Here is a 13,925-nt window from a genome sequence, read left to right as displayed (position 1 = left end):
CTCAGTTACCAATCCCTGTGGCTGATTTTCTTTTTTTAAATATTTTATTTATTTATTTGTCAGAGAGAGAGAGAGAGAGCGAGCATAAGCAGGGGAAGTGGCAGGCAGAGCAGGCAGAGGGAGAAGCAGGCTCCCTACTGAGCAGAGAGCCTGACTCGGGGCTTGATCCCGCTGAGATCATGACCTGACCTGAAGGCAGGTGCTTAACCAACTGAGCCACCCACGTGCCCCTCTGTGGCTGGTTTTCTAAGGGGACATTGAATGGGTGGAAGAAGTATGACAGACCCTGTGGAGAGCATAAGTCTCCTCAAATAATCATGGAAGCTGGAAGGCTGGCCCTTTAGGATGGACTGCTTGAAAATTCTGCAAGAAGTAAAGACATCAAAAGGAAGATTTTATTTTCCTGATAATAAGCCAGATGGAGTTAATTACAAATATAAAACAAAGGTTTACAAGATGTGACTTATAAATGCTTCCCAGATTTATGGAAAAGACCACAGTGATTGTACTTTATTTTAAATAAAGTTAATTTTTTAAAATAATGGCTACCTTTAGCCATTCTAAGGTTCTCCCTGGAAAGAGAATTTTTGTCCACAGGTGAACCAGAATTTTACAGAAGACTCTGACTGGCAGGGTCCAGCCATGGTGGTGGCTAATGGACCCATTCTTTTACCCATTTAAGAAATATTCAATGATGTGTCCCAAGCAATGGACAAAGTGCCAGAGCACAGGACAATCCTAGCTCTTGCCTTATGGAGCTTGCAGCCTGAGAAAGAAACAGTGTAACTGCATGAAATAAAGTAGAGTAAATAACTTTGAAGTTAACAGTAAAGGCACTGATCTGATATGGTGGTGGTGCTTAGGCAAGCTTTTATGGTGACCCTGCAGGATATCTAGGCAGAGAGGGAAGGGAGACCACTGCTGATCAAAGGAATAGCCTGTGAAAAGATCCTGTGGTGGAAGGGAGTCTGGAAGAGTAAACAAGACAAGGAAAGATGGTGTAGCTAAGGCAGCGAAAGCAAAGGGCAGAGGCACAGGGCAGAGTGGAGGATGTGGAGTTGAGGAGCACAGGGCCACCCATGCCTTGTGGGGCCTCATAGGCCAGATTAGGGATCTTTATCTGCCCTAGGGCAGTGGGAAGCCTTTGAAAGCATTAAGGAATTGGAGTTGACGTGACCAGGTTGTGTTTTGAACAGATGACTCCACCTGTAGTGTCAAGAATAGATTGGAGCAGGGTCGGAATGGTTGCAGACGCTGATTGGAAGGCAGTTGTAGTCGTTTATGCTAGAGATGGTAAGTAGTTTGGGCCAGAAGGGTGGTGCTGGAGACAGAAGTGGAAAGCTTGGAGGAATATCTGGGGGATAAAGTGCACAGTACTTGGGGGAGGTATGGGTGTGTCTGGGTGGAGGGAGGAGAGGAGCAGTAATAGGAGAACCCCCAGGTCTCAGGTTTGTGGAGAACTCCGATTGGGTGCCATCCACAGGGACAGGGGTCCTTCACCAGAGAGAGGAAACTGCAGGGGAAGGCAATGGTCAGAGACAAGAGAGTCAATACCCTTTGTATAGTTCACTTCCACATGGAAATTTTCCTTTGGGTGACTTGGAGGATTTGGATTTGGTTTGACTGAAACTGTTCCCTTACCCCAGGCTTCTTCAAGTCTAGTCTCTAGACACTTACATTAGAATAACTGAGATGGTAAGAATACAGATTTCTGGGGCGCCTAGGTGGCTCAGTGGGTTAAGGCTCAGGTCATGATCTTGGGGTCCTGGGATCAAGCCCTGCATCGGGCTCCCTGTTCAGCAGGGAGCCTACTTCCCCCTCTCTCTCTGCCTAGCTCTCTGCCTACTTGTGATCTCTGTCAAATAAATAAATAAAATCTTAAAAAAAAAAAAAAAGAATACAGATTTCTGGGCTCCAGTGTAGACCTCACTAACCCAAATCCCCAGAGCAGAGGCCAAGAAGTGTGTGTTTTAACAAGATCACTAAGGGGCGGACTCCTATGCAGAGTAAGGATTGAGGACAACCACCTTCTATATTTCTTCTCGGCTGTATTTTCCCCATGTTCTCTGTGCCAAGACTCTTCTTGTGCCAGCAGTGGCCATGAGACTACATGGCCAAAGTTTGGAGCTCTGACCACTTGTCTTCTTGAACCTTTGGATTTAAGACAGCTTCCAAGACAATGGGCTCCTAAGGCAGTAAAAAGAAGACTTAAAATGGGGCTGGTTGTATTAGCTGTAAATACATGAACAAGGTGCTGAATGTACAAGAAAGGAACCAGCTCTTCCCAGGCTCCCCCTGAATGGGGGTGACAGACTTGTAAACATTAACAATACAAACATATGTAGTACTTACTATGAGCCAAGAACTGTTCCAAGTGCTTTATAACTACTAATTTATTTAGTCCTTACAATCACCTTACAAGATAGCTTCTGCAACAGTGGTGGTGATAAAAAGATGTACTGAGGACCCCAAGAAAACTCTGATGGGCTTTATGGAGGTGGTTATCAAATGAACCACAAAAGATGAGGAAGGATCAAGTCCAAGAGGCAAGGAGGACAGAGGAATCATCCAGTATGTGCAAGGCACAGAACTGTAAGACAACACAGTATATTTGGAAGATGAAACCTGTTTGCTGGCATCTAGGTGCGTACATGCAAAGTGGCAAGGAATATGGCTGAAGAGAAGCTTGGCCAGAGTTTGGGCTATTTCAGACTATTTCAGAGTTTGGGCTTTCTTTTGAAAGTAAGAGAGAGCTTTCAGTTAGCAATGGCATGATCAGCTTTGCATTTCACAAGATTCATGATGAAAGCAATGTGGTAAAGAAATTAGAAAGGAGGTGGGCTGGGTGTGGGGAGGGTGAGAGACAGGAACACCTGAAATAGGATAGAGGAGTGAGAATGAAAACGGGGTGGGGTGTAAAGTTCCAGAGGAAGTAGAACTGATTAGACTTGATGACAATTAGATGTGGAGAGGAAGGAGGACTGAGTTAAGGGCTGTGGTCTGGGTCTCTCACTCACAGGTGAGGAGAGGCGCTGTGCACAAAACTACAGAGCCCAGGAGGAAGCGCAGAATTTAAAAGGGAAGATAACTTCCGGTTCTCAGTCCAGCCGTCCCTGTAGATCACCTAAGTTTCATCTTGGGTGAGTCAAGGAAGGATCCAGGGGGCGCTACCTCTTAAGAAATGAGATGATCCGAAACAACGGTAGTTCCACTACATTCCTATAAGGTAGTCAGGGAGGGTAGTTCATTCAACCGACATTTAAAGACTATACACTGTGTGCCAGGCTCTGTACTTGGTGATGAAAATAAGGGGAGACACCAGGAAGGGTGACAAGGAGACAAGTCGATCACATAAGGGGGCTGGCTGGAGTAAGCACATAACAGAAATCCGAAAAGGAAAACTTTTTTTTTTGTTTGTTTTAAAACTACATGATACAGGGGCACCTGGGTGGCTCAGTGGGTTAAACCCTCTGCCTTCAGCTCAGGTCATGATCCCAGGGTCCTGGGATCAAGCCCGGCATCTGGCTCTCTGCTCAGCAGGGAGCCTGCTTCCCTTCCTCTCTCTCTGCCTACTTGCGATCTCTGTCTGTCAAATAAATAAATAAAAACTTAAAAAAAATAAATAAAATTACATGATACCAAAAAAAAATCACAGAAAAGTGATATGAGACCTACAGTCTCATCATCCTGAGAAAACCAAGTTAACTACGTGATGTAGCTTTTCAAACTTTGTATTTTTTTTTAAAGGTGGGCGCCCTCTACTGTTTTGCAAAAGGGACAGTTGAATTCTTACGGAAGAGGGCGTGCCGCCGGGCAAGGCCTTGCAGGCGCTGCTTCGAGGCTAGGATTTAAGGAATCGTACATCAGCGGCGCCGATGACGGGGAGGGGAAAGGCATGATCTTCGTTTTCCAGACACGTAAGTCCAGCCTTAGAGAAGGACGTGACTTTGTAGGCTCCGCGATGGTAGGTAGGGGTCACGAAGCCCTGCAACAGCAGTCCCTGCCGCCCTGGGGCTGCTTACGGAGGGAGCGCGGGCGGGGGAGGTGCCCGATCTGTTGGGGCGTGGCCTTATGACGCTACGTCACGTCGCGTAGCCTGCCCGGTAGCCCATTGGCTCTCCATTACCGCCCTTTTCCGGGGCAGGGAGAGTGGCTGCAGAGCCGGAAGCGAGGTAGCCCTCGGGCCTGAGGGGGCGGCGGCGTGGAAAACAGAGAACCTGGTGCCATTGGAGCTGGCCTTAGCCCGCTTTGAACACCTCCAGGATTCCGGTGGCCTATGGAAGGGATCGCATCGCGAAGTACCCAGCGCAGACCGAAACAGCTCAGCCGCTGAGAGCCGCCGGAAGCTTCGCCCCTAGGCGGAGTCGAGAAGCCTCGCCGTGGAAGAAGGAACCCAGAGGGCCTGCCCCCGGGGCAGAGCCCGCGGCCATGGCCACGCCCCCGGAGGCCGGTCCCGCGGCTCTGCGCTTCGCCGCCGCCGCCAGCTGGCAAGTCGTGCGGGGACGCTGCGTGGAGCATTTCCCGCGAGTATTAGAGTTTCTGCGATCACTGCGCATTGCTGCCCCTGGTTTAGTTCGCTACCGCCACCACGAACGCTTGTGTATGGGTCTGAAGGCCAAGGTATTATAGCTAGTTAAGAGTTGGAAGATAGGAAAGGGGAGGGATACGAGGGGACTTGCGGAGGGTTTGACCGCTTGGGATTGGGACTGTTGGAAAAGGGCGCTTGCCCCGAAGTGGAGATTGTGAGTTTAGTACCCTTCACAGGTAGTGGTGGAGTTGATCCTGCAGGGCCGGCCATGGGCCCAGGTTCTGAATGCCCTGCATCACCATTTCCCAGAGTCTGGACCTGTAGTGCGGGACCCCAAAGCGGTGAGTAATCTCCGGAACAAGCCCTATACCCCAGTTAACACTGGGTGCCACAGAGTTGATTGTCCTTCCAGCCACTGGGTCCTAGTGACCCTAAATTGTCTACTTTTCCTTACCCTCAACAGACAAAGCAGGATTTGAGGAAGGTCTTGGAGGCGCAGGAGACCTTTTGCCAAGAGGTGAAGCATCTAGCAGAGGCCCCAGTGGACTTGGCTTCCAGGGTGCAGGTGAGACTGGCTGGTTTGGAAGCTATCATGGGGCTAAAATTGCTCTAGTCCTCCTCTGACCTGCTTTTTTCCTCACTGCAGGAACTTGAACAAGAGTATGGGGAACCCTTTCTGGATGCCATGGAAAAGCTGTTCTTTGAATATTTGTGTCAGCTAGAGAAAGCCCTGCCTGCATTGCAGACACAGCAGGTTTTGTTGGGATAAGGTAAGGGCAGAGTGGCGGATGGCTGTATCAAGGACTGTGGTCTTCATGCCTCTCTCCCTCTGCCCACAGCTTCAGGATGTGGTCAGTTGGATGCAGCCTGGAGTTTCTATCACTACTTCTTCTGTCTTGTGCCAGTATGCTGTGGACATGGGGTGGCCACTTCCAGGTATGAGGACCCTCTGGGAGAACTAGGAACTTGGGGGTGGATTGTTCAGCCTGAGACCTTTTGAGATGGGCTGTCAGAAGGGTTACATGGACCTGAGCTGTAAGAAACTAGACGGAGTTGTGTTTGTTTGTTCTGAAGAGCTTCGTTTTCTTTTTCAGAGTGCTCCGTTAACGATTCGGTGAGCATGACAGAGCCCACGGAGCAGAATCCTCGGCAACCAAAACTAGCACTTCACGATCCTTTGCCAGAAGCCAGTTCTGGCCCATACCTCCCTCAGGGACCAGCCTCAAGGAAGGACCCAGAACCTACGGCCGGCCACCACTTCAATCTGGCCCCTCTAGGCCGGCGAAGAATCCAGTCCCGATGGGCATCCACTAAGGGAGGCCATAAGGAGCGCCCCACAGTCATGCTGTTCCCCTTTAGGAATCTGGGTTCACCACCCCAAGTCATTTCTAAGCCTGAGAACAGGGAAGAACATGGGACAAACATGGCAGATCCAGCAGGTGCTGTGGGCACGAGAGCAGCGTCCACTGGAAAGCCAAAGAGTCCACCCCGGCCGCTGGGGGGAAGGGCTTTGAAAGAGAACCCAGTTGAGGTGTTTGCTTCAGAGCAAGAAGAGTGAGTGGAACAGTTGCTTCTCCCTCCTAGCAGGACATTTTTTGGCCTGCTTTCCCCTCACCTTATCTTTTTTGCTTGCTCCCAATGCAGGAATTGCTTGGTTTGCCCCATGGACCCCCTGAGACTGTCATTATCCCCTCCTAGGACCAGGAAGCCATGTAAGTATCCTGAATCAGACTGGGCTAGACAGCTTCCTTTCTCGCGGAGTCTTGAGGGCCTGTTCACCTAGAAGGGTACTGTGATTCTGTTTCGTTCCTGCAGTGTGTCCTCCATCTCTGTGCAGCTCTGTCATTACCATAGGGGACTTGGTTTTGGATTCTGATGAAGAAGAAAATGGCCAGAAGGAAGGAAGGGTGAGTAGGAAGGAAAGAAAGCTGGGGAAGGGGCTGAGCAGAATGAGACAGAAATCCACATGCTCCAGAATATGGAGGTCTCAGGGAATGAGATGATGATAGCATCTCCCTGCTCCCTTCTCTGCAGGAGTCTCTGGAAAACTATCAGAAGACAAAGTTTGACACCTTGATCCCCACCTTCTATGAGTATCTCCCCACTTCTGGCCCCAGGGCCATGTCTGTCCCTTCCCTGACAGTAGAGACAGGTCTAGACACAGGATAGGACTGGAATTCCCTCTGCACTCCGCCTGAGGAAGGAGTTCCTTAGTTCTACACAGTTTAGTGGGAATAAAGCAGAAGCCTGGGCTTGGGTGACCTGACTACCTTGCTAAAATTACTTTGTAATCCTTGTTAATTAAAATTTGGATTTGTTAAAACACTGTCTTGGTGTGAGGGAGGGAAATCAAGGCTTCTGTCAAGTCAGTGTAGGTCATTCCTTAGAACTGGCTTCACCAGAGCTGGAGGAATCCCTTTGCCTTTTTACTTCCCCTGGAAAATGTTCATGTATGCCAAGAAGGGTTGAAAGTCTGGAAGGGAAGTTTCCCTTTGCTATGCCAAAAATACCTGTGTGTCCTGATGCCAGAATGTACTTCATAAACTCTCATGCCATCGGGTTACCCAGGGGTGGTGGCACTGCAATGGAGATACTTCATGGAAAAAGTACGTCCTGTCCTTGGCTCAACTGGGTCATTGCCAACTCCACTTCCACTTACCCTGGAGTGGCACCCAGAATGCCAGTCTTGTGCAGAAAGATCCAGAATCTCTTCAAAGTCCTTGGGATCTCTTTATTGAGATATTTAAAATATGGCAACACTTTTGGGCTTTTTAGGTATTCAGAGATCCTGTTTAATGAAGCTCATTAATAAAACATGATTTCAAGAGCCTCCCTCTTCCAGACCAAGGCCATTAAACACTTAGGTAGGAATCAGCATCTGTTCCTTTTAATAATTCTCAGGATGCTGGGTCCCCAGATTCACACTTGACTGTCTTAACTTCATTTTCTCACCCTGCCTGCCTTGCTTCCTCCCCAGTGAGTGCCCTGGGCATTCTGTGGGTACAGAGTATGGTATTACTGTGGGAGCCCTCAGGAGTGAGGCGACAGGAATTGACTGAGTAAGAAATAGCCACAGTGGCTGAGATGGGTGAGGAGCCCTCCTGAGAGGCCCTTTGCTCAGGGGCTAGTGCCTTGAGAGGGCACAGCTGCTCAGGTCTAGCTCTCATCATTGAAGATTGGATTCACCTGTTGGGAGACCCGGATGAAGGTGGTCCTCCGGCTCAATTCCTTCAGTTTAGCTGCTCCCACGTAGGTGCATGTGGAGCGGAGGCCTCCAAGGATGTCTCGGACGGTATGTTCCACGTCCCCTTTAAAGGGGACCGCCACCGTCTTTCCCTCTGAGGCCCTTTGAGGAGGCAAAACCTTCTTACTCTTTCCTTTTGGAATCCTTAAGCCCAGTGATGACTCTCCCCTGCTGTCTGGCATTGAGCCCCAGTTCACCACTCTTCCTCCCAGAACTGTATGTGCCTCTCCCAGCAGCCAGCAGCTCTGCCACCACCCTACTTAGTCATGCTTTCCAGGAACCCTGGGCTCCTGGCTCCCTTGCACCCACCTGTACTCAGCCACGCCCCCGGCATACTTCTTCATGGCCATTTCAGAACTCATCCCATAGAAGAGCTTGTACTTCCTGCCGTCCCTCTCGATGAGCTCACCGCCTGACTCACTGTGCCCTGCCAGCATGCCACCCAGCATCACAAAGTCAGCTCCTGCCCCTGCCAGCGTCAACAAGGGGGGCAATGAATTAAATCTGGCTCACATGCCCACCCTCAGAAGCAACTCACGCCAAATTCTCAGTCCTGACAATGAGTCTAACATCTTCCTGCTTTTGTTTCCCTAGCTGACCCACAACCCACACAGGCCTGCTCTGCTCTGGCCTCTATGCCTTAGTGAGCCTGATTTCCTCAAGAATTTACAAAGAGCCTTTGGAGATTCCTTGCCTGGCTTCTGCTTTTTTTTTTTTTTTTTTTCTTTTTCTTTCTGGTCTTCTCTTTTCATTGTGTGCAGCTAAACAAGACTCATTCCAAGTGTCCCAAGGGCAAAGGTCTCTAACTTTAGTCCAACAGTACAGGGGATATTATAGATGGCCTATACTTGGGCAGTCGATACCAGAGTCTCAGGATTCCCTTGCTTCCTTGCCCCCAGTGACACCACAGCTTCAGGATCACTAGTTCATATTGTGAAAGAATGTGAATGGCTTTCTCAGCCTTTCCAAGCCTGATCCTTGACCCTCAGAGGTGACCTATCCTCTTCTACAGGACCCTCCCTGCTCTCCCAGCATCCTTACCGAAAGCCTTGGCCACATCCCCAGGACAGCTGCAGCCTCCATCCTGCAAAGTAAGGAGCACTGTGAAGAGAGAACACGGACTGCCCAAGCACTCTGAGCGATGTCCCCGTGGCCCACCTCCAAGCTGACAGGAACCCAGGAGTCCTGATCCACTGCTACCACAGTTTCCACACAGCAGGAAACACAGCGGTGTGGCAGCCTCCTCCCCTCCCCTGCCTGTGGCCCTTACTGAGATGATGTGGCCTTTGAGGCCATGAGCAGCATCTGCACACTCCATCACGGCACTGAGCTGTGGATACCCCACTCCGGTTTTCTTGCGGGTGGTGCACACGGAGCCTGAGAAGAATGTCACGGGAACAGTGAAGTGCTCCTGGGGTGTGTGCCACTGGAGCAGTAGACTGAGGCCCCCAGTAAAGCAGCTTACCTGGGCCAATTCCCACTTTGATGATATCAGCCCCAGAGAGGATCAGCTCTTCCACCATCTCTCCTGTTACCACATTCCCCGCCTGAGGCACAAAACAGGGCACTCTTAGGGTCAGAAACCAGAGAGGAGGTGGCGCGCTCTCACACACAGCATGCCTGGACTGTGACCTTCCAGCGTTAATACAAAGAAGGGTACCTAGGTTTCCTCTACTGGGCAAGGACTCTACTTCCCAAGCTGAGGTAAAGGGGTGAGTGGCCAGTATCACTGTTGCACTAGGGTAAAGCTGGGGTCCAGCTAGACCAAGGCCAGAGCTGATGTATCTTCCCATCCTTGCCAAGAGACTCTAACATATCCTGTCCTTAAGCCATTACATCATACAATTTCTGGCTTCAGAGAAAGGGGGAGATGCGGTACTATAAGCTAAATAGCCACCTGCACGGCTGTATTTACTTTCGATGGACAGTACAGAGAGACCCCTAGATGCTGCAGAGAAAAAGCGGCCTTGTCATCACTCCTCTAAGCTTGTAAACAAATAAAACGCTTTCATGCGACCCTTTTAATGTGATTCTAGTGCACCTCAGTGGGCAGATGAATATGTACCGTAGGTATGCACGAGGCCTGGGTCAAGGGACAGAGCTAACTGCACTAACCAATCTAAACTTCTTAAGCCTGGAACCATGGATTATCGCCCAGTGACGTGAGTCGGTGGGCTAGGAAAATCAATGCAGCAGAGGAGAAATGAACTGACATAACAAAGTGGAGTGTCAGGAGAGAGTGGAAGGAAGAGGAACATACCAGCCATTATGGTAGAAACGTACCATAATGGTGTGCTCAGGGAAGCGCTTCCGCACGTCCTTGACAAACTCAACAAAGTGTTCTGAGTAGCCGTTTGCCACGTCCAGGCATATATATTTCACCTGGGGAATAGCTTCCAGGATCTGTTCGAGCTGTTCAAAGTCCGAAGAACCTGTACCTGAGCTTGCTGCCAGATGCTTGAGAGAGACAGGGCCAGTGGCTTGTCACAAGTGACCCAGTGAGCAGCCAGTGGGGGTGGGAAGGGGAGGGTTGGTCCCCAGGAAGCCAAAAGAGATGCATGGGAAACTGGGATAAGGAAGGGATCAGGGGAGGACCAGCATTACCTCAAGACACTCGGGATTCTGGCTAGCAAACTCTTTCCACTGCTGGAGGCTGTAGTGTTTATGGATAGCTGTGAAGAGGGAGAACTGGGGAGAAGAAAAAGCCATCAAAAAGGAGAGAATTATACTAGTGTCTCTTTTGCTAGAAACAGACATTTTTAGTATTCTGAGGGAGAAAAAGGACTGAGCTTTGGAAAGCAACTTGAAAGAAACCACAGGTTGAGCTGGGATTTTAGTTTAACCATTTTTCTCCCTACAAATACCAGTAGGGCTTTACGATAAGCCAATGCTTGCCCAGCGCTCCAACAGGTCAGGTACAAAGTCACCTGGAGTGGATTTCACTTATCAGCACATAAGGGCTTCTAACTTAAAAGGTGACAAAGACAAGCTGTTGGTGCAGTAGGACAAGCAGCAGACAAGAAAGAGCCATGACGAGGTTGTACGTAGCCGGTGTCTGCCTGCACTGACTTGGCCCCTCCCCCATGGTAACCTAGTACGGAACTCACCTATTTTGGGGTATCTTCTGGTCTATTTACCAGCAATAATTCAGTGAGTCTAAATGCTCACAAAAGGCAAGGCCTCAGTGGAGCCAATAAGGTGCTGCCCCATTCTTTCTCCATCTCCACTGGAATAAAGGACCACATTTTTTGGAGACACAGACCAACCTAAAAAGTCCATTGCATTCCATCTATTTCAGTCAACCAAGTTCAAGGATACAGTGAACTAACTCATCAGACTTGTATTCCCTAGGGTCAACAAGTTGCAAAACAATATCCCAATACTTTGAGAAAGGCATTCAGAGGCCACTGTAAATGCTGGTGCCTGTGCCTTATTATTTATTTATTTAAAAGATTTTAAGTAATCTCTACCCCCAATGTGAGGCTTGAACTCACAACCCTGAGATCAAGAGTCACGTGCTCCACTGACTGAGCCAGCCAGGTACCCCAGTGCTTGGGCTTTAAAGGTGCAGACATGCAAATAGACAAAAGAGCAGTTGACAGAGAGCACAAATACTGCAAGTGACAAGAAATCCAAGGAAGTCATGTATCAGCAGTAAGGAAGTGGTATTGCTATACTCACTCATCAACACCATCTTGCTAAAGCTGGTATTGAGTTCTACTTCCTCAATAACACTCTGCCATCAATGTGTTGATACACAAAGAAAAATCATTCCATGAGGTCAGTAGATCTTGGAGATGTACTGGTATTGTGGGACATGATAGGCATATCCAATTACATACCATGCTAGAGATCTAGAAAAAGATGAGTGTATCCAACCTTATTATTACTGTGAAACTTGGCCCTATCTCTAGAATCTGATTTCTTCAGCACCCATCAGTAGTACTGAAAAGCCAATCTCAACACAAAGTATTAAGACAGTCTCCACAAGGGCCACATATTCCAGCACGTTTGTTAATGCTAAAGTCAGATTCACTATTCCTCAACTCTGCTGGGCAGAGCAGGTGGACCATGGACAAGAAGATTCCTAAGCAGTTGGTGAATGGCAACAGCAATGAAGTACTAAAACTGTATAACTATCAAACTCAGAGAAGTGACAAAAGACATTCCACACAGACTTACAGCGATTGAAAATAGAGAAAGGGAGAAGAAGTCCTTAAGGCTAACAGAGCCACAAGCAGCAGGAGAATCCATCAACCAGGGCTACATGGATTAACCAGAAGAATGCATATGTTTTTTGAGTGCCCAGACTGACTATCTACCTTCTCAGCTACAAGTATAGAGGCAGGTAATATTATGGATGGGAGCAGCATCTTCTGTTTTCAAAGTGAACAATAACCCGTGCCTAAGAAGAACATTCCATTTTGGGCACATCCCAGAAATTCCCAGAAACCTAGGACTTACAGAAGAGGAAGATTAAAAAAATAAAAAAGGGTAGCAGACATGAAAGAAAATCAACAAGCTACTTTTCCAGGATCTTCTAGCTAGGAATTTTTGAATGCTCACGCTATATTTAGTTTCTGGACTAAAACAGTAGGTATTTAGTGTCGTGACCAATGGCGTAATGGGAGGGATGAATGTGATTTAGAGCGGATGACCTGGGAGGTGGGAAGAGTTGGCAGGGTGTATAAACTGCTGGATGGGAGAAAAGGAAGTTATGTTTATATATCAGAAAAATGGGGTAAAACTTAGCTTTGAATCTTACTAATTCAGATGTGCCTTTGAACTTATCAGATAAGGGCATTAGTGTTGGAGAAAATGGATTAAATAGTAAATTGGAACATCTTGACTGTTACCTGCCACACAGCTGATGGGGGAGGGTGGGGGGGCAGTTTGCAAATTATGTCTGCAGTCAGCTCACACAACTGGTCACCAGTAGGAAAACCTGCATAAGGGAATCCTACCTTACAGAGAATCTTGGCCATCTCAAAGGTGCCCACAGTATCCATATTGGCAGCAATGATGGGGATCCCAGTGTACATCTGCTTTGAGTTCCGAAATGAAAAGGATCTTGTGAGATCTACCTGAGATATGAAGAGGAAATTTCATTCACCAAATAAATGAGTATTGTAGGAGGATAAGAACCAGAAATCTGTCTCGATCCTGGCCTACCAGGAGCTAGGAAAGCAGGCTCACCTCACTTCGAGACTTAAGGGTACTGCGTTTGGGCCTCAACAAAACATCCTTGAAGTCCAGTTTGATGTCACTGTCGATGTGAGGCATGGCGGGGACCCTGGGGTAGCAACAAATCCGAGAACTGGAAGGTAGGAAAAGTCAGGTGGAGAGATCTGAACCAATCTCCCCGTAGGCCTAAATGCCCTGTTAGAGCCAACGGCAGTGCCCATCTCTCTCCTTGCTTAAATTATGGAAGGTCGTGCATTGGCTGAGGCATGGTCCCTGAAGACTGTCACCTCTGATCCGTCCTATGGTTGCAATTACTCTACGTATCTCTATCTCAGGTTCTATTTGATGGGGAGAACTGCGATGGAGTCGTGAAGGACCCCCAAAATGTGCATTCCTTACCCCCACTGCTCTTCCTTCTCCCACCCTTGCAAAGAGCAATTTGGGATAAGAGGCTGATTTGGGGGTGAGGAGGAATGGGGGATATTCCCACAACTAGTTTCCGGAATAGGGGTACTCACTTCCTGTCGCCGTGGCTCAGGTGGCAGTTGACCACAGTACCCCTTGCTTAGCAACTAGCCTCGTGCAGCCCCGCTGAGCCTTGTGGGCCACACCAACAGGTTCCGCCAATTGCGGGGGGGAAAAGGAGAAACAGGGAAATCCCAGTTTCGGCCGGGGTCTTGCGAGGCCTTCTGGGTAACAGAGTTCACACACGGAGGTTGTCGTTGGATCCGAGGGGCGGAAGCCTACGACTCCCAGGGTGGAACGCGCGGGGCTCTCCCCAGGCATGATGGGAGAAGTAGTTCGTTCCGACACCGCTTCGCAAACCCCAGTTTACCAGAAACTCTAAGAATCGCGGAGGCGTCATGTCTGCTGTAACTAAACCTCCGCCTTCTTTTTATTTACGACACCACCAAAACGAAACGCGGGAGCATTCCTGAGCCTCTCGGGAACCCGGTGGAAAGGGGAGGG

General features: G+C 48.9%; 2 protein-coding genes across 3 annotated transcripts; one reads left to right on the top strand and one right to left on the bottom strand.

Annotated features, from left to right (window-relative positions):
* The first annotated feature begins 4,137 nt into the window (after positions 1-4,137).
* On the top strand, positions 4,138-9,788 carry TINF2 (TERF1 interacting nuclear factor 2). The gene is given in 10 exon segments (XM_080807486.1): positions 4,138-4,620; positions 4,765-4,869; positions 4,992-5,093; positions 5,175-5,282; positions 5,368-5,464; positions 5,623-6,082; positions 6,173-6,240; positions 6,344-6,435; positions 8,785-8,790; positions 8,792-9,788. Coding segments are annotated over 10 exon segments (1,380 nt in total). The 5' UTR covers positions 4,138-4,428; the 3' UTR covers positions 8,942-9,788.
* Positions 7,241-13,850, bottom strand: GMPR2 (guanosine monophosphate reductase 2). Of its 2 annotated transcripts, none has more exons than XM_080807487.1 (10): positions 13,475-13,850; positions 12,969-13,089; positions 12,737-12,856; positions 10,377-10,460; positions 10,056-10,229; positions 9,238-9,319; positions 9,043-9,149; positions 8,814-8,856; positions 8,082-8,241; positions 7,241-7,874 (listed from the first exon to the last, which is right to left on the bottom strand). In XM_080807487.1, the coding sequence occupies exons 2-10, from the start codon at positions 13,053-13,055 to the stop codon at positions 7,685-7,687; spliced, it is 1,047 nt and encodes a 348-aa protein (XP_080663613.1). In that variant the 5' UTR covers positions 13,056-13,089; positions 13,475-13,850; the 3' UTR covers positions 7,241-7,684. The 2 variants fall into 2 exon arrangements, with proteins under 2 accessions (XP_080663613.1, XP_080663614.1); XM_080807488.1 differs by having other exon boundaries at positions 12,969-13,065; positions 13,475-13,622.
* Between the last annotated feature and the right edge of the window lie 75 nt (positions 13,851-13,925).

The sequence above is a fragment of the Martes martes genome (assembly GCF_963455335.1).
Source record: "Martes martes genome assembly, chromosome: 7".
NCBI classification, from domain to species: domain Eukaryota; kingdom Metazoa; phylum Chordata; class Mammalia; order Carnivora; family Mustelidae; genus Martes; species Martes martes.
Note: the sequence above shows the minus strand (reverse complement) of the source record. Positions and strands in the feature narration are given on the sequence as shown.

Bases quoted from the DNA above. Each gene is read 5' to 3' on its own strand.
- GMPR2 (XM_080807487.1), bottom strand. From the start codon at position 13,055: ATGCCTCACATCGACAGTGACATCAAACTGGACTTCAAGGATGTTTTG. The intron at 9,320-10,055 runs GTACGTTTCTAC...TTTGTGCCTCAG, and splicing joins TCCCTGAGCACACCATTATG to GCGGGGAATGTGGTAACAGG. The intron at 8,857-9,042 runs GTAAGGGCCACA...CTTACTTTGCAG, and splicing joins TCAAAGGCCACATCATCTCA to GATGGAGGCTGCAGCTGTCC.